This window comes from Salvelinus fontinalis, chromosome 20 (assembly GCF_029448725.1).
Source record: "Salvelinus fontinalis isolate EN_2023a chromosome 20, ASM2944872v1, whole genome shotgun sequence".
Taxonomy (NCBI): domain Eukaryota; kingdom Metazoa; phylum Chordata; class Actinopteri; order Salmoniformes; family Salmonidae; genus Salvelinus; species Salvelinus fontinalis.
In genome coordinates, this window is record NC_074684.1 from 41,086,864 (window position 1) to 41,106,740 (window position 19,877).

General features: G+C 47.8%; 1 protein-coding gene across 1 annotated transcript in view; it reads right to left on the reverse strand.

Annotated features, from left to right (window-relative positions):
* The window catches only part of LOC129817899 (intersectin-2-like), a 104,415-nt gene that overhangs the window by 20,630 nt on the left and 63,908 nt on the right, over positions 1-19,877 (reverse strand). The window contains exons 11-15 of the mRNA XM_055873497.1: positions 17,849-17,989; positions 14,884-14,971; positions 14,165-14,283; positions 4,245-4,325; positions 3,242-3,357 (exon numbers count right to left, since the gene is read on the reverse strand). Of these exons, the coding sequence (XP_055729472.1) occupies positions 3,242-3,357; positions 4,245-4,325; positions 14,165-14,283; positions 14,884-14,971; positions 17,849-17,989 (545 nt within the window). The remainder of the gene's footprint in view (positions 1-3,241; positions 3,358-4,244; positions 4,326-14,164; positions 14,284-14,883; positions 14,972-17,848; positions 17,990-19,877) is intronic.

Consider the following 19,877-nt stretch of genomic DNA (forward strand, 5'->3'; position numbering starts at 1 on the left):
GTTTAGGGTCATTGTCCTGTTGGAAGGTGAACCTTTGCCCCAGTCTGAAGTCCTGAGCAGATTTCAGATTTTCATCAAGGACCTCTCTGTACTTTGCTCCGTTTATCTTTGCCTCGATCCTGGCTAGTCTCCCAGTCCCTGCCGCTGAAAAACATCCCCACAGCATGATGCTGCTACCACCATGCTTCACCGTAGGGATGGCACCAGGTTTCCTCCAGACGTGACTCTTGGCATTCAGGTCAAAGAGTTTAATCTTGGTTTTATCAGAAAGAGTCTTTAGGGGCCTTTTGGAAAACTCCAAGTGGGCAGTCATGTGCCTTTTACTGAGGAGTGGCTTCCGTCTGGCCACTTTACCATAAAGGCCTGATTGGTGGAGTGTTGCAGAGATGGTTGTCCTTCTGGAACGTTCTCCCATCTCCACAGAGGAACTCTGGAGGTCTATCAGAGTGACCATCGGGTTCTTGGTCACCTCCCTGACCAAGGCCCTTCTCCCCCGATTGCTCAGTTCGGCTGGGCGGCCAGCTCTAGGAAGAGTCTTGGTGGTTCCAAACTTCTTCCATTTAAGAAAAATGGAGGCCACTGTCCTTGGGGACCTTCAATGCTCCAGAAATGTTTTGGTACCCTTCCTCAGATCTGTGACTCAACACAATCCTGTCTCAGAGCTCTACGGACAATTCCTTCGACCTCATGGCTTGGTTTTTGCACTGTCAACTGTGGGTCCTTATATAGACAGGTGTATGCTTCTCAAAATCATGTCCAATCAAATTGAATTTACAACAGGTGGACTCCAATCAAGTTGTAGAAACATCTCAAGGATGATCAATGGAAACAGGGTGCACCTGAGCTCAATTCGAATCCTATAGCAAAGGGTCTGAATACATGTGTAAATAAGGTTATTTCGTTTTTTATGTTTAAAACATTAGCGAGAAAAAAAATGTAAACCTGTTTTTGCTTTGTCATATTGTGTGTAGATTGATGAAGATTTTCTTTTGTATTTATTTAATCCATTTTAGAACAAGGCTGTAACGTAACAAAATGTGGAAAAAGTTAAGGGGTCTGAATACTTTCCGAATGCACTGTATTAGCTATGTCGCTACACTCGCAATAACATATGCTAACCATGTGTATGTGAACAATAAGATTTAATATGATATTGACTATGACATTAGGTAATACGGTGACAATGATGTAGGCTGTGTGTAGCGGTTATGGTATTATTAAGGTTTAGCTTGGAAAGTTATTTTTTGCCTGGTCACATACAGCTGATGTGTTGTGCATTGAAGTCCACACGCGTTGTCCTACCCACAACCTTCAACAGAGAGAGAAAAAAAAATGCGGACACTGAGTTGAACATTGCACTCCAAAACACCTTGATAATCCGCTGATTCCTTGTTCCCAGTACCCGAGGCAGAAGAGAAACCCCACAGCACTATCGATCCTCCACCATTATCGACTGTAGGGAGGATGTTCTATTCCTTGAACGCTTCATTTGGTCGTCGGTAAACATAGGAAGAGCCCACTGCTGAAGGAAACACTAGATAGCTTGATTGAACTTCTCAAAAAACATGTCTATATAAATCCTGGAGGAAATATTCTGTAGACCAATAAAACAAAATTTGAGCTTTTTTGTTAATACAGATCAGTGCTGTGTTTACTGACGGGGCGGCAGGGTAGCCTCGTGGTTAGAGCGTTGGACTAGTAACCGAAAGTTTGCAAGATCAAATCCCCGAGCTGACAAGGTAAAAATCTTTCGTTCTGCCCCTGAACAAGGCAGTTAACCCACTGTTCCTAGGCCGTCATTGAAAATAAGAATTTGTTCTTAACTGACTTGCCTAGTTAAATAAAGGATAAAAAAATAAAAATAAAATAAAAAAAACTGAGGACCAAATGAAGAACTATACAATGGTCAGTATATTGGACGTTTAGTGTATGTGTTCCGTGTCTTTGACTCACCTGGCAGCCTCTTGGACGTTCAGTGTCTTTGACTCACCTGGCAGCCTCTTGGACGTTCAGTGTCTTTGACTCACCTGGCAGCCTCTTGGACGTTCAGTGTCTTTGACTCACCTGGCAGCCTCTTGGACGTTCAGTGTCTTTGACTAACCTGGCAGCCTCTTGGACGTTCAGTGTCTTTGACTCACCTGACAGCCTCTTGGACGTTCAGTGTCTTTGACTCACCTGGCAGGCTCTAGAACGTTCAGTGTCTTTGACTCACCTGGCAGCCTCTTGGACGTTCAGTGTCTTTGACTCACCTGGCAGCCTCTTGGACGTTCAGTGTCTTTGACTCACCTGGCAGCCTCTTGGACGTTCAGTGTCTTTGACTCACCTGGCAGCCTCTTGGACGTTCCGTGTCTTTGACTCACCTGGCAGCCTCTTGGACGTTCAGTGTCATTGACTCACCTGGCAGCCTCTTGGACGTTCAGTGTCTTTGACTCACCTGGCAGCCTCTTGGACGTTCAGTGTCTTTGACTCACCTGGCAGCCTCTTGGACGTTCAGTGTCTTTGACTAACCTGGCAGCCTCTTGGACGTTCAGTGTCTTTGACTCACCTGACAGCCTCTTGGACGTTCAGTGTCTTTGACTCACCTGGCAGCCTCTTGGACGTTCAGTGTCTTTGACTCACCTGGCAGCCTCTTGGACGTTCAGTGTCTTTGACTCACCTGGCAGCCTCTTGGACGTTCAGTGTCTTTGACTCACCTGGCAGCCTCTTGGACGTTCAGTGTCTTTGACTCACCTGGCAGCCTCTTGGACGTTCCGTGTCTTTGACTCACCTGGCAGCCTCTTGGACGTTCAGTGTCATTGACTCACCTGGCAGCCTCTTGGACGTTCAGTGTCTTTGACTCACCTGGCAGCCTCTTGGACGTTCAGTGTCTTTGACTCACCTGGCAGCCTCTTGGACGTTCAGTGTTTTTGACTCACCTGGCAGCCTCTTGGACGTTCAGTGTCTTTGACTCACCTGGCAGCCTCTTGGACGTTCAGTGTCTTTGACTCACCTGGCAGCCTCTTGGACGTTCCGTGTCTTTGACTCACCTGGCAGCCTCTTGGACGTTCAGTGTCATTGACTCACCTGGCAGCCTCTTGGACGTTCAGTGTCATTGACTCACCTGGCAGCCTCTTGGACGTTCAGTGTTTTTGACTCACCTGGCAGCCTCTTGGACGTGTATGTGTTCAGTGTTCAGTGTCTTTGACTCACCTGGCAGCCTCTTGGACGTGTATGTGTTCAGTGTTCAGTGTGTTTGACTCACCTGGCAGCCTCTTCACCCCCCCTCCTCATTCTCTCCATCTCTCTCAGTTTCAGCTCCTTGACCCTGCAGAGGTCCTCTAGAACAGCCTGCTGTTTCCCCTGCCGCTCCCTCAGGTCCTAACACAACCACAACATCACATGACCATCATACAACAATAACCTTAACACAACCACAACATGTTGGGTTATTTAGCAGACACTCAGATCTAGAGCGATTTACAGTAGTGATTACAAACATGTTCATACTTGGGAATCTGGTGTTGCAAGGGCTTAGCTACACGGGGGACAACACAACCATCACAATACAGCCACAACCATCACAGCACAGCCACAACCATCACAGCACAGCCACAACCATCACAATACAGCCACAACCATCACAACACAACCATCACAACCATCACAATACAGCCACAACCATCACAACACAACCACAACATAACCATCACAACACAACCATCACAACACAACCATCACAACACAACCATCACAACCATCACAATACAGCCACAACCATCACAACACAACCACAACATAACCATCACAACACAACCATCACAACACAACCATCACAACATAACCATCACACAACCATAACACAACCATAACACAACACAACCATCACAACACAACCACCACAACACAACCATCACACAACCACAACACAACCACAACACAACCATCACAATACAGCCACAACCATCACAATACAGCCACAACCATCACAATACAGCCACAACCATCACAATACAGCCACAACCATCACAACACAGCCACAACCATCACACAACCATAACACAACCATCACACAACACAACCATAACTCAACATGGAAACGAAATGTAAAAAAAAAAGCAGCAAAGTATTCATCAGTAATACTATGAGGGACTGATATAATAATGAAGAATCACTATGAAAAGCAAGGAAAAAGAAGTTGTCTAATGTAGGAAACTAATGATCAACAGAAATATGCAGATGGAGGGACAGAAGGAGAGAAGAATAACCTTGATGAGGAGGAAGAGTTGGCTGAGACAGCCCAGCAGGGACAGAAGAGACTGGAGAACACAGTCATCCATATCGACTGACTAGGGAGGAGGGAGGGAGAGAGAGGAGACGGAGGGAGGGGAGAGGGAGAGGGGGGGGGTGGAGTGAGGGAGGGGAGAGAGACAGGGGAGAGAGAGGGAGGGAGGGGAGAGGGAGAGAGAGAGGGAGGGAGGGGAGAGGGAGAGAGAGGAGACGGAGGGAGGGATTGAGAGGGAGAGGGAGAGAGGGGAGACGGAGGGAGGGAGGGGAGAGGAGACGGAGGGGAGAGGGAGGGCGGGAGGGAGGGGAGAGAGGGGACACGGAGGGAGGGAGGGGAGAGGAGACGGAGGGGAGAGAGAGAGGAAGGGAGGGATGGAGGGAAAGGATGGGTGGAAAGAAAGAAGAGGGAGAAAGAGAACAGTTAAAGGAATCCACAAGCATCGAAATAAAGGAAGGAAGGAAGGAAGGAAGGAAGGAAGGAAGGAGCATGTTTTTCATTAGTCATTATTAGGATCATATTCTGACGACAATACAAGAGAGATGTTTTTTCCTTCTTTGTGTTTTCGTCTGTTGACAGCAAAGATCTTGGTAGGTTCCATCAATGATCTGACGGATCACGGCGGTCATCTTGGTGATTGTCTTGGTAACCAGTTGGGTGGTGCAGTTGTCCTCTCCATCCAACAGCCTCTGAGATCTCCGTCTCCAGGAAGGTCTTAAGGTCTAGCAGCCCGTCATCGTCCTGCTTGTTGTGGGCGATGATGCCGTGGAGCAGGGAGAGCTGGTCCTTCAGACTAGTCATCGAGTCCCGCCGGGCCCATCTTGAGCTGGGAGAGCTGGTCCTTCAGACTAGTCATCGAGTCCCGCCGGGCCCATCTGGAGCAGGGAGAGCTGGTCCTTCAGACTAGTCATCGAGTCCCGCCGGGCCCATCTGGAGCTGGGAGAGCTGGTCCTTCAGACTAGTCATCGAGTCCCGCCGGGCCCATCTGGAGCTGGGAGAGCTGGTCCTTCAGACTAGTCATCGAGTCCCGCCGGGCCCATCTGCGCAGAGTAGCAGTTCTGGGTGTCTGTCGGGGTGCACTCCAGGGACAATAGTGTGTGATTGCAATTTGGGGCGTTTCTGCATGTGGGCATTCCTCTATCTGCAGTTCCCGAGAGGGGGGGGGGGGGGGGGGTGAGGTACACTGTCTACTGGTATCCTAGCTATATTTAGCTAGTTAGCTATCCTGCCTCCCACCTGCTATTTACTTGTATTGTATTTGTTTATCGTCTCTCTGTTGAACCAATCAACCCTTCTATTGGGACGGGTAGTCGTAGTTCACCCTTCGTTGTCAGGCTCGGCTTCGGTGTCAGGCTCGGCTTCGGTGTCAGGCCCGGCTTCGGTGTCAGGCCCGGCTCCGGCGTCAGGCTCGGCTCCGGCGTCAGGCTCGGCTCCGGCGTCAGGCTCGGCTCCGGCGTCAGGCTCGGCTCCGGCGTCAGGCTCGGCTCCGGCGTCAGGCTCGGCTCCGGCGTCAGGCTCGGCTCCGGCGTCAGGCTCGGCTCCGGCGTCAGGCTCGGCTCCGGCGTCAGGCTCGGCTCCGGCGTCAGGCTCGGCTCCGTTGTCAGGCTCGGCTTGTCCACCAGAGGTCACAATGTCCTTCTTAGTTGTAGAGCTTCCCTGGTAGTGGAGGTGTGATTGTCTGAGATGGGATTTCTTCCTTCCCACCTTGCGTCTTTAGTCAAAGTTCTAGGACCACTTTAACATGGTACAGTTGCAGACGGAATCTTTCTGGTCTCGTAGTGGAGGTTATCTTCTCACCTCGTGTTGAGTCTTAGAGTTTCAACCATTCGTTACGTTCAGCTCTCGCTGTCCGTCTGCTGGTCTCAATGTTTGATTATTCAGGGTTCAGCTCCCGACCACTTAGCAGTAGCAACTCGTTAATGTACTGGACTCACCATTTTCAGCACTATAGCCACCGCTCCACACTTTCTGATCTGATATTGTTAATTCTTAGCATGGGCTTAGTTAATGTGCAACAGACATGAAAAACCATCATCAAATCAAATCAAATTGTATTTGTCACATACACATGGTTAGCAGAGGTTAATGCGAGCGTAGCGAAATGCTTGTGCTTCTAGTTCCGACAATGCAGTAATAACCAACGAGTAATCTAACCTAACAATTCCACAACTACTACCTTATACACACAAGTGTAAAGGGATAAAGAATATGTACATAAAGATATATGAATGAGTGATGGTACAGAACGGCATAGGCAAGATGCAGTAGATGGTATAGTGTACAGTCTATACATATGAGATGAGTAATGAGTAGGGTATGTAAACATAAAGTGGCATAGTTTAAAGTGGCTAGTGATACATGTATTACATAAAGATGGCAAGATGCAGTGGATGATATACAGTACAGTATATACATATACATATGAGATGAGTAATGTAGGGTATGTAAACATTATATTAAAACCTGTTATGGCTGCAGGGGGCGTATTGAGTAGCCAGATAAAATGTGCCCATTTCAAACGGCCTTGTACTCAATTCTTGCTCGTACAAAATGCATATTATTATTACTATTGGGTAGAAAACACTCTCTAGTTTCTAAAACCGTTTGAATTATTTCTCTGAGTGAAACAGAACTCCTTCTGCAGCACTTTTCCTGACCAGGAAGTGGAATGTCAGAAATCAATGCTCTGTTCAACTGCATGCCTATACATGGGCGTGATACGTAAGAGTCTACATACACTCCATACGCCTTCCCCTCGTTGTCAAGTTGCGGTGAGAGAAGAAATTTTGTGTCTATCTTGGTCTGAGGTGGAATAAAAGCTCTTTGTTTGACGTGACCGTCCATTTCCTGTTTCTGGAGCGCGCGAAAGAGGACATGGATATGCCTTCTGTTTAGCTGTCATTATGAACGACGAACATCTCCGTCTTAGATTTGATTTGATTCATGTCACCATATCATCGTAACGTATGTTTTTTCAATATAGTTTAATCAGATTATTGAAATTTCTTCGGGAGTTTTGCCGTATTCCGTTTTCTAACTTTGTTGACGTTGGAGTATTCCGTGCCACTTGGCAAGTGCCCATGCTAAATGAATAGGGATATTTGCCGTTCCAGATCAAACAACGACTGTTCTGGACAAAGGACACCTTATCCAACATTCTGACGGAAGACCACCAAAAGTAAGAAACATTTTATGATGCTATTTCTAATATCTATGGGGCGGCAGGGTAGCCTAGTGGTTAGAGCGTTGGACTAGTAACCGAAAGGTTGCAAGTTCAAATCCTCGAGCTGACAAGGTACAAATCTGTCGTTCTGCCCCTGAACAGGCAGTTAACCCACTGTTCCTAGGCCGTCATTGAAAATAAGAATTTGTTCTTAACTGACTTGCCTAGTTAAATAAAGGTAAAAAAAAAAATCTGTCGTGCATGTTGACTGGTCGTGGGCGCCCAAGTGTTTCTGGTTATTGTGGCTACGCTAATATCACGCTACATTTTGTTTGCGCTGTAAAACATTTAATAAATCGGAAATATTGTCTAGAATCACAAGATGCCTGTCTTTCAATTGCTGTACACTATGTATTTTTCAGAAATGTTTTATGATGAGTAATTAGGTATTTGACGTTGGTGTCTGTAAATATTATGGCTGCTTTCGGTGCAATTTCTGATTGTAGCTGAAATGTAAACTATGAATTATACCTGAAATATGCAAATCTTTAAAAAAAAACATATGCTATACAATAAATATGTTATCAGACTGTCATCTGATGAGGTTGTTTCTTGGTTAGTGGCTATTTTTATCTTTATTTGGCCGAATTTGTGATAGCTACTGATGGAGTCATAAACTGATGGAGTAAGAATATTGGTGTCTTTTGCTAACGTGGTTAGCTAATAGATTTACATATTGTGTCTTCCCTGTAAAACATTTTAAAAATCGGACATGTTGGCTTGATTCACAAGATGTGCACCTTTCATCTGGTGTCTTGGACTTGTTAATGTGTGAAAGTTAAATATTTAAAAAAAATATATTTTGAATTTCACGCCCTGCACTTGAGCTGGATGTTGTCATAAGTGTACCGGTGTCGGGCTGCACCCCTAACAGGTTTTAAGTGGCATTGTTTAAAGTGGCTAGTGATACATTTTTACATAATTTCCATCAATTCCCATTATTAAAGTGGCTGGAGTTGAGTCAGTATGTTGGCAGCGGCCACTAAATGTTAGTGGTGGCTGTTTAACAGTCTGATGGCCTTGAGATAGAAGCTGTTTTTCAGTCTCTCGGTCCCTGCTTTGATGCACCTGTACTGACCTCGCCTTCTGGATGATAGCGGGGTGAACAGGCAGTGGCTCGGGTGGTTGTTGTCCTTGATGATCTTTATGGCCTTCCTGTGACATCGGGTGGTGTAGGTGTCCTGGAGGGCAGGTAGTTTGCCCCGGGTGATGCGTTCTGCCGACCTCGCTACCCTCTGGAGAGCCTTACGGTTGTGTGCGGAGCAGTTGCCGTACCAGGCGGTGATACAGCCCGACAGAATGCTCTCGATTGTGGATCTGTAGGAGTTTGTGAGTGCTTTTGGTGACAAGCCGAATTTCTTCAGCCTCCTGAGGTTGAAGAGGCGCTGCTGCGCCTTCTTCACAACGCTGTCTGTGTGGGTGGAACATTTCAGTTTGTCCGTGATGTGTATACCGAGGAACTTAAAACTTTCCACCTTCTCCACTACTGTCCCGTCGATGTGGATAGGGGGGTGCTCCCTCTGCTGTTTCCTGAAGTCCACAATCATCTCCTTTGTTTTGTTGACGTTGAGTGTGAGGTTATTTTCCTGACACCACACTCCGAGGGCCCTCACCTCCTCCCTGTAGGCCGTCTCGTCGTTGTTGGTAATCAAGCCTACCACTGTAGTGTCGTCCGCAAACTTGATGATTGAGTTGGAAGCGTGCTTGGCCACGCAGTCCTGGGTGAACAGGGAGTACAGGGGGGGCTCAGAACGCACCCTTGTGGGGCCCCAGTGTTGAGGATCAGCGGGGTGGAGATGTTGTTACCTACCCTCACCACCTGGGGGCGGCCCCATTAGAAAACCAAAATCACATTAATATCTTAACACAACTAGTTTCATCGTTCTTCATATCGTATTAACATCCTATTGGATGGAAACTTGACAGCTAGAATGTGTTTCCTTCCTAAGTTACAGTATTTTCGTTACACAGTTTTTAATGACATCACAAAATGAAAAGCAATACATCAGGATTATTCTTTAGATCCCCACGGTCCATTCTTAACCTAACCCTTACCTTATATATTAAATATTGTCCCCATATTCACTTTCTTCAGAAAACGTTTTTTTTTGCAGCAGCAAGAGTATCTCTACACACAGCACATTTTTTTCCCAATACTGCAGGGCAAGAAAGACCATTTTGCGGCACACAATTTATGACCGGGTCAAAACCGGCACGACTCTCCACTCTCCTCTCCTGTGGGAACGTGTCTCCTTACTGAGCGGTATGACGGCCGCGTGGTCCCATGGTGTTTATACTTGCGTACTATTGTTTGTACAGTTGAACGTGGTACCTTCAGGCGTTTGGAAATTGCTGAACCAGACTTGTGGAAGTCTACAATTTTCTTTATGAGGTCTTGGCTGATTTCTTTTGATTTTCCCATGATGTCAAGCAAAGAGAGACTGAGTTTGAAGGTTGGCCTTGAAATACATCCACAGGTACACCTCCAATTGACTCAAATGATGTCAATTAGCCTATCGGAAGCTTCTAAAGCCATGAAATCATTTTCTGGAATTTTCCAAGCTGTTTAAAGGCACAGTAGTGGAAGCGGGTCGAGAGTTTCAAGTTCTTTGGTGTCCACATCAACAACACACTGTAGAGATGGCATGGGTCTCCTGAGCCTCAAAAAGTTCATTGACACCCCACTTTGTTATTACAGTGCTACTCGCTGTTTATTATCTATCCATAGTCACTTTTAATTTATTTAACCTTTATTTAACTAGTCAAGTCAGTTAAGAAAAAATTATTATTTACAATGACCGCCTACCCTGGCCAAACCCGGAAGACGCTGGGCCAATTGTGCGCCGCCCGATCGGACTCCCAATCATGGCCGGTTGTGATACAGCCTGGAATCGAATCAGGGTCTGAAGTGACGCCTCTAGCACTGAGATACAGTGCCTCAGACCGCTGCGCTACTAAGGAACCCATTTACCCCTACCTACATGTACAAATTACCTCGACTAACCTGTACCCCCACACATTGACTCGGTACCGGTACCCCCTGTACATAGCCTCGTTATTGTTATTTTAGTGCTACTTTTATTTTTTTTAAATGTACTTTAGATTATTTAGTAAATATTTTCTCTATTTTCTTCAAACTGCATTGTTGGTTAAGGGCTTGTAAGTAAGCATTTCACTGTAAGGTCATGTGACAAATAAACATTGATTTGATTTGTGTCTCTAGCTCCATCTAGTGGTCTGTACTGGTGTGTACTGGTCTGTAATGCTCTTTATTGGTTTGATCTGGTCTGTACTGGTCTGTAATGGTCTGTACTGGTTTGATCTGGTCTGTACTGGTCTGTAATGGTCTGTACTGGTTTGATCTGGTGTGTACTGGTCTGTAATGGTCTGTACTGGTGTGATCTGGTCTGTATTGGTCTGTATTGGTGTGATCTGGTCTGTACTGGTCTGTATTGGTGTGATCTGGTCTGTACTGGTCTGTATTGGTGTGATCTGGTCTGTACTGGTCTGTATTGGTGTGATCTGGTCTGTAATGGTGTGATCTGGTCTGTACTGGTCTGTATTGGTGTGATCTGGTCTGTATTGGTTTGATCTGGTCTGTATTGGTGTGATCTGGTCTGTAATGGTCTGTATTGGTGTGATCTGGTCTGTAATGGTCTGTACTGGTGTGATCTGGTCTGTATTGGTCTGTATTGGTTTGATCTGGTCTGTATTGGTGTGATCTGGTCTGTACTGGTGTGATATGGTCTGTACTGGTCTGTATTGGTGTGATCTGGTCTGTACTGGTCTGTATTGGTGTGACCTGGTCTGTACTGGTCTGTGTTGGTGTGACCTGGTCTGTAGTGGTGTGATCTGGTCTGTACTGGTGTGATCTGGTCTGTACTGGTGTGATCTGGTCTGAAATGGTCTGTATTGGTGTGATCTGGTCTGTACTGGTGTGATCTGGTCTGTATTGGTGTGATCTGGTCTGCAATGGTCTGTATTGGTGTGATCTGGTCTGTACTGGTGTGATCTGGTCTGTACTGGTGTGATCTGGTCTGTAATGGTCTGTATTGGTGTGATCTGGTCTGTACTGGGGTGATCTGGTCTGTATTGGTGTGATCTGGTCTGTACTGGTCTGTACTGGTGTGATCTGGTCTGTACTGGTGTGATCTGGTCTGTACTGGTGTGATCTGGTCTGTACTGGTGTGATCTGGTCTGTATTGGTGTGATCTGGTCTGTAATGGTCTGTACTGGTGTGATCTGGTCTGTAATGGTGTGATCTGGTCTGTATTGGTGTGATCTGGTCTGTATTGGTGTGATCTGGTCTGTATTGGTCTGTATTAGTTTGATCTGGTCTGTATTGGTGTGATCTGGTCTGTACTGGTGTGATATGGTCTGTACTGGTCTGTATTGGTGTGATCTGGTCTGTACTGGTCTGTATTGGTGTGACCTGGTCTGTACTGGTCTGTATTGGTGTGACCTGGTCTGTAGTGGTGTGATCTGGTCTGTACTGGTGTGATCTGGTCTGTACTGGTGTGATCTGGTCTGCAATGGTCTGTATTGGTGTGATCTGGTCTGTACTGGTGTGATCTGGTCTGTATTGGTGTGATCTGGTCTGTAATGGTCTGTACTGGTGTGATCTGGTCTGTAATGGTGTGATCTGGTCTGTATTGGTGTGATCTGGTCTGTATTGGTCTGTATTGGTTTGATCTGGTCTGTATTGGTGTGATCTGGTCTGTACTGGTGTGATATGGTCTGTACTGGTCTGTATTGGTGTGATCTGGTCTGTACTGGTGTGACCTGGTCTGTACTGGTCTGTAGTGGTGTGATCTGGTCTGTACTGGTGTGATCTGGTCTGTACTGGTGTGATCTGGTCTGCAATGGTCTGTGTTGGTGTGATCTGGTCTGTACTGGTGTGATCTGGTCTGTATTGGTGTGATCTGGTCTGCAATGGTCTGTATTGGTGTGATCTGGTCTGTACTGGTGTGATCTGGTCTGTACTGGTGTGATCTGGTCTGTAATGGTCTGTATTGGTGTGATCTGGTCTGTACTGGTGTGATCTGGTCTGTACTGGGGTGATCTGGTCTGTATTGGTGTGATCTGGTGTGATCTGGTCTGTACTGGTGTGATCTGGTCTGTACTGGTGTGATCTGGTCTGTATTGGTGTGATCTGGTCTGTACTGGTGTGATCTGGTCTGTATTGGTGTGATCTGGTCTGTACTGGTCTGTATTGGTGTGATCTGGTCTGTACTGGTCTGTATTGGTGTGATCTGGTCTGTATTGGTGTGATCTGGTCTGTATTGGTGTGATCTGGTCTGTATTTGTGTGATCTGGTCTGTATTTGTGTGATCTGGTCTGTATTTGTGTGATCTGGTCTGTACTGGTGTGATCTGGTCTGTACTGGTCTGTAATGGTGTGATCTGGTCTGTACTGGTCTGTAATGGTGTGATCTGGTCTGTAATGGTGTGATCTGATCTGTATTGGTGTGATCTGGTCTGTAATGGTCTGTATTGGTGTGATCTGGTCTGTATTGGTCTGTACTGGTGTGATCTGGTCTGTATTGGTGTGATCTGGTCTGTACTGGTGTGATCTGGTCTGTATTGGTTTGATCTGGTCTGTAATGGTGTGATCTGGTCTGATCTGGTCTGTACTGGTCTGTAATGGTGTGATCTGGTCTGTAATGGTGTGATCTGGTCTGATCTGGTCTGTACTGGTTTGATCTGGTCTGTACTGGTCTGTACTGGTGTGATCTGGTCTGTACTGGTGTGATCTGGTCTGTACTGGTGTGATCTGGTCTGTACTGGTCTGTATTGGTGTGATCTGGTCTGTACTGGTCTGTATTGGTGTGATCTGGTCTGTATTGGTGTGATCTGGTCTGTAATGGTCTGTATTGGTGTGATCTGGTCTGTACTGGTGTGATCTGGTCTGTACTGGTCTGTATTGGTGTGATCTGGTCTGTAATGGTCTGTATTGGTGTGATCTGGTCTGTAATGGTCTGTATTGGTGTGATCTGGTCTGAATTGGTGTGATCTGGTCTGTACTGGTCTGTATTGGTGTGATCTGGTCTGTATTGGTGTGATCTGGTCTGTACTGGTGTGATCTGGTCTGTACTGGTCTGTATTGGTGTGATCTGGTCTGTACTGGTGTGATCTGGTCTGTACTGGTCTGATCTGGTCTGTACTGGTCTGTATTGGTGTGATCTGGTCTGTACTGGTCTGTATTGGTGTGATCTGGTCTGTACTGGTGTGATCTGGTCTGTACTGGTGTCATAATATTATGAATATCGGTGTCTGAAACTAGAACAAGACAACGCACGTTACCACTCGTACCTTGATGTCTTGGTGGTCTATACTGGTCTCTAGCGGTCTATACTGGTCTCTAGTGGTCTATACTGGTCTCTAGTGGTCTATACTGGTCTCTAGCGGTCTATACTGGTCTCTAGCGGTCTATACTGGTCTCTAGTGGTCTATACTGGTCTCTAGTGGTCTATACTGGTCTCTAGTGGTCTATACTGGTCTCTTGTGGTATGTACTAGTCTGTGGTGGTCTGTACTAGTCTGTAGTGGTCTGCAGTGGTCTGTAGTGGTCTGCAGTGGTCTGTACTAGTCTGTAGTGGTCTGTACTGGTCTGCAGTGGTCTGTAGTGGTCTGCAGTGGTCTGTACTGGTCTGCAGTGGTCTGCAGTGGTCTGCAGTGGTACCTTGAGGTCTTGCTGGTAGTGGTCCATCATGGCCAGCTTGTCGGTTGTCTCTCTCTCCAGAGTGTCTAATTGGCCCTTCAGCCTACGACAGACCACGCCCTTCTCCGCAACGCTGCCACCTACAGAGGTCATTACCACGGCGACCAACACAGGTCAGAGGTCATGGAGATCAGCACAGAGTTGAAGGTAGAGAGAATGTTGAGAGCAGTGTGTGTGTGTGTGTGTGTGTGTGTCTGTGTGTGTGTCTGTGTGTGTGTGTGTGTGTGTCTGTGTGTGTGTGTCTGTGTGTGTGTGTCTGTGTGTGTGTGTCTGTGTGTGTGTGTCTGTGTGTGTCTGTGTCTGTGTGTGTCTGTGTGTGTCTGTGTGTGTGTGTCTGTGTCTGTGTGTGTGTGTCTGTGTGTGTCTGTGTGTGTGTGTCTGTGTCTGTGTGTGTCTGTGTGTGTGTGTCTGTGTCTGTGTGTGTGTGTCTGTGTCTGTGTGTGTGTGTCTGTGTCTGTGTGTGTGTGTCTGTGTGTGTGTGTCTGTGTGTGTCTGTGTGTGTGTGTGTCTGTGTGTGTCTGTCTGTGTGTGTCTGTGTGTGTCTGTGTGTGTCTGTGTCTGTGTGTGTCTGTGTCTGTGTGTGTCTGTGTGTGTCTGTGTGTGTCTGTGTGTGTCTGTGTGTGTCTGTGTGTGTCTGTGTGTGTCTGTGTGTGTCTGTGTGTGTCTGTGTGTGTGTTTACCAGGGTTGTGGTTGCAGCCCATGTTCTTGAGTCTCTCCGTCAGTCTCTGTTGCTGTGGAACCAACTGAAACATTTTCCTCTGGTAGTCCTATTGTACACACACACACACCTGTTTATAGTAACCTATACTATAGTACTACAGTAACCGATAGTATAGTACTACAGTAACCGATAGTATAGTACTACAGTAACCTATAGTATAGTACTACAGTAACCTATAGTATAGTACTACAGTAACCTATAGTATAGTACTACAGTAACCTATAGTATAGTACTACAGTAACCTATAGTATAGTACTATAGTAACCTATAGTATAGTACTACAGTAACCTATACTATAGTACTACAGTAACCTATAGTATAGTGCTACAGTAACCTATAGTATAGTGCTACAGTAACCTATAGTATAGTGCTACAGTAACCTATAGTATAGTACTACAGTAACCTATAGTATAGTACTACAGTAACCTATAGTATAGTACTACAGTAACCTATAGTATAGTACTATAGTAACCTATAGTATAGTACTATAGTAACCTATAGTATAGTACTACAGTAACCTATAGTATAGTACTACAGTAACCTATACTATAGTACTACAGTAACCTATACTATAGTACTACAGTAACCTATACTATAGTACTATAGTAACCCACTATCCCCTGGTGTTAGAGGACAGAGGAGACACGTGTCTATAGGACTGTATCAGTACTGCTGTAAACTTAATTCGACCAAATAAGCATTTTCACTGAGGAAGGGAGAGAGGAGTAAGATTATTGGAAGCTGGGAATGGGAAGAGAGGAAAGATGGATGATAGAGAGATGGAAGGAGGGATGGACATACTGAGGGAAGGAGGGGTGGTGATGGAGGGATGGACATACTGAGGGAAGTAGGGGTGGTGATGGAGGGATGGACATACTGAGGGAAGTAGGGGTGGTGATGGACATACTGAGGGAAGTAGGGGTGGTGATGGAGGGATGGACATACTGAGGGAAGTAGGGGTGGGGATGGAGGGATGGACATACTGAGGGAAGTAGGGGTGGGGATGGAGGGATGGACGTACTGAGGGAAGTAGGGGTGGTGATGGAGGGATGGACATACTGAGGGAAGTAGGGGTGGGGATGGAGGGATGGACATACTGAGGGAAGGAGGGGTGGTGATGGACATACTGAGGGAAGTAGGGGTGGTGATGGAGGGATGGACGTACTGAGGGAAGTAGGGGTGGGGATGGAGGGATGGACATACTGAGGGAAGTAGGGGTGGTGATGGAGGGATGGACATACTGAGGGAAGTAGGGGTGGGGATGGAGGGATGGACATACTGAGGGAAGGAGGGGTGGTGATGGAGGGATGGACATACTGAGGGAAGTAGGGGTGGGGATGGAGGGATGGACATACTGAGGGAAGGAGGGGTGGGGATGGAGGGATGGACGTACTGAGGGAAGTAGGGGTGGTGATGGAGGGATGGACATACTGAGGGAAGTAGGGGTGGTGATGGAGGGATGGACATACTGAGGGAAGTAGGGGTGGTGATGGAGGGATGGACATACTGAGGGAAGTAGGGGTGGGGATGGAGGGGTGGAACGATGGAGTGATGACAGATGGAGGGATGGACGTACTGAGGGAAGTAAGGGTGGTGATGGAGGGATGGACATACTGAGGGAAGTAGGGGTGGTGATGGAGGGATGGACATACTGAGGGAAGTAGGGGTGGTGATGGAGGGATGGACATACTGAGGGAAGTAGGGGTGGGGATGGAGGGATGGACATACTGAGGGAAGTAGGGGTGGGGATGGAGGGATGGACATACTGAGGGAAGGAGGGGTGGGGATGGAGGGATGGACATACTGAGGGAAGTAGGGGTGGTGATGGACATACTGAGGGAAGTAGGGGTGGTGGAGGGATGGACATACAGAGGGAAGTAGGGGTGGGGATGGAGGGATGGACATACTGAGGGAAGTAGGGGTGGGGATGGAGGGATGGACATACTGAGGGAAGTAGGGGTGGTGATGGAGGGATGGACATACTGAGGGAAGTAGGGGTGGTGATGGAGGGATGGACATACTGAGGGAAGTAGGGGTGGGGATGGACATACTGAGGGAAGTAGGGGTGGTGATGGAGGGATGGACATACTGAGGGAAGTAGGGGTGGTGATGGAGGGATGGACATACTGAGGGAAGTAGGGGTGGGGATGGAGGGATGGACATACTGAGGGAAGTAGGGGTGGTGATGGAGGGATGGACATACTGAGGGAAGTAGGGGTGGTGATGGAGGGATGGACGTACTGAGGGAAGTAGGGGTGGTGATGGAGGGATGGACATACTGAGGGAAGTAGGGGTGGTGATGGAGGGATGGACATACTGAGGGAAGTAGGGGTGGTGATGGAGGGATGGATGTACTGAGGGAAGTAGGGGTGGTGATGGAGGGATGGACATACTGAGGGAAGAAGGGGTGCTGATGGAGGGCTAGAACGATGGAGTGATGACAGATAGAGTGATGACAGATGGATTGATGACAGACGGATTGATGACAGACGGATTGATGACAGACGGATTGATGACAGACGGAGGGATGACAGACGGAGGGATGACAGATGAGGGATGACAGATGAGGGATGACAGATGAGGGATGACAGATGAGGGATGACAGATGGAGGGATGACAGATGGAGGGATGACAGATGGAGGGATGACAGATGGAGGGATGACAGATGGAGGGATGACAGATGGAGTGATGACAGATGGATTGATGACAGATGGATTGATGACAGACGGATTGATGACAGACGGAGGGATGACAGACGGAGGGATGACAGACGGAGGGATGACAGATGAGGGATGACAGATGAGGGATGACAGATGGAGGGATGACAGATGGAGGGATGACAGATGGAGGGATGACAGATGGAGGGATGACAGATGGAGGGATGACAGATGGAGGGATGACAGATGTAGGGATTGGCTCTGACCTCAAACTGTGTCTGCAGGGTGTTGATCTTGGAGGCACGCCCATCTCTCCTCTGGTTGATAAGATCAAGCTCCGCCCTTTGGATCCGCCTCTTACTCTGGGCGTCACGGAGACCATCTGATAACTGCTTGTGTCTGCTGCCCTGGAGACCAACCACCAATCAGGGGTTAATGTAATTGTGTGTGTGTGGTGCAATAATCAAAAATAATAATGAGCTGGGTTTATATCTGTCCTATCTCGCCCAGCGTAGCCTACTGGTTAGAGCGGTGGACTAGTAACCGAAAGGTTGCTAGATCGAATCCCCGAGCTCACAAGGTACAAATCTGCCGTTCTGCCCCTGAACAGGCAGTTAACCCACTGTTCCCCGGTAGGCCGTCACTGAAAATAAGAATTTGTTCTCAACTGACTAGTTAAATAAAGGATAAATAAATGTACCGGTGTGTTTTAATACATGTGTGAATTGCATTGTGTTTCTTTGCATATCCCAACTCCCCCTGAGACCATCGGAGTGGCGCACGACCAGGGTCCCCGTTATCAACAGAGTGGGGTCAGGGTCCCTATATCAACAGAGTGGGGTCACGACCAGGGTCACCATTATCAACAGAGTGGGGTCAGGGTCACCATTATCAACAGAGTGGGGTCACGACCAGGGTCACCATTATCAACAGAGTGGGGTCACGGCCAGGGTCCCCATTATCAACAGAGTGGGGTCACGACCAGGGTCCCCATTATCAACAGAGTGGGGTCAGGGTCACCATTATCAACAGAGTGGGGTCCCCATTATCAACAGAGTGGGCGCACGACATGGGTCCCCATTATCAACAGAGTGGGATCACGGCCAGGGTCACCATTATCAACAGAGTGGGGTCACGGCCAGGGTCACCGTTATCAACAGAGTGGGGTCACGACATGGGTCACCATTATCAACAGAGTGGGGTCACGACATGGGTCACCATTATCAACAGAGTGGGGTCACGGCCAGGGTCACCATTATCAACAGAGTGGGGTCACGACATGGGTCACCATTATCAACATAGTGGGGTCAGGGTCACCATTATCAACAGAGTGGGGCCAGGGTCCCCATTATCAACAGAGTGGGGTCACGACCAGGGTCACCATTATCAACAGAGTGGGGAACACGACCAGGGTCACCATTATCAACAGAGTGGGGTCAGGGTCACCATTATCAACAGAGTGGGGCCAGGGTCCCCATTATCAACAGAGTGGGGTCACGACCAGGGTCACCATTATCAACAGAGTGGGGTCAGGGTCACCATTATCAACAGAGTGGGGTCAGGGTCACCATTATCAACATAGTGGGGTCAGGGTCACCATTATCAACAGAGTGGGGCCAGGGTCCCCATTATCAACAGAGTGGGGTCACGACCAGGGTCCCCATTATCAACAGAGTGGGGTCACGACCAGGGTCACCATTATCAACAGAGTGGGGTCAGGGTCACCATTATCAACAGAGTGGGGCCAGGGTCCCCATTATCAACAGAGTGGGGCCAAGGTCCCCATTATCAACAGAGTGGGGTCACGACCAGGGTCACCATTATCAACAGAGTGGGGTCAGGGTCACCATTATCAACAGAGTGGGGTCAGGGTCCCCATTATCAACAGAGTGGGGTCACGGCCAGGGTCCCCATTATCAACAGAGTGGGGTCACGGCCAGGGTCACCATTATCAACAGAGTGGGGTCACGACATGGGTCACCATTATCAACAGAGTGGGGTCACGGCCAGGGTCACCATTATCAACAGAGTGGGGTCACGACATGGGTCACCATTATCAACAGAGTGGGGTCACGGCCAGGGTCCCCATTATCAACAGAGTGGGGTCACGGCCAGGGTTACCATTATCAACAGAGTGGGGTCACGACATGGGTCACCATTATCAACAGAGTGGGGTCACGACATGGGTCACCATTATCAACAGAGTGGGGTCAGGACCAGGGTCCCCATTATCAACAGAGTGGGGTCAGGACCAGGGTCCCCATTATCAACAGAGTGGGGTCAGGACCAGGGTCC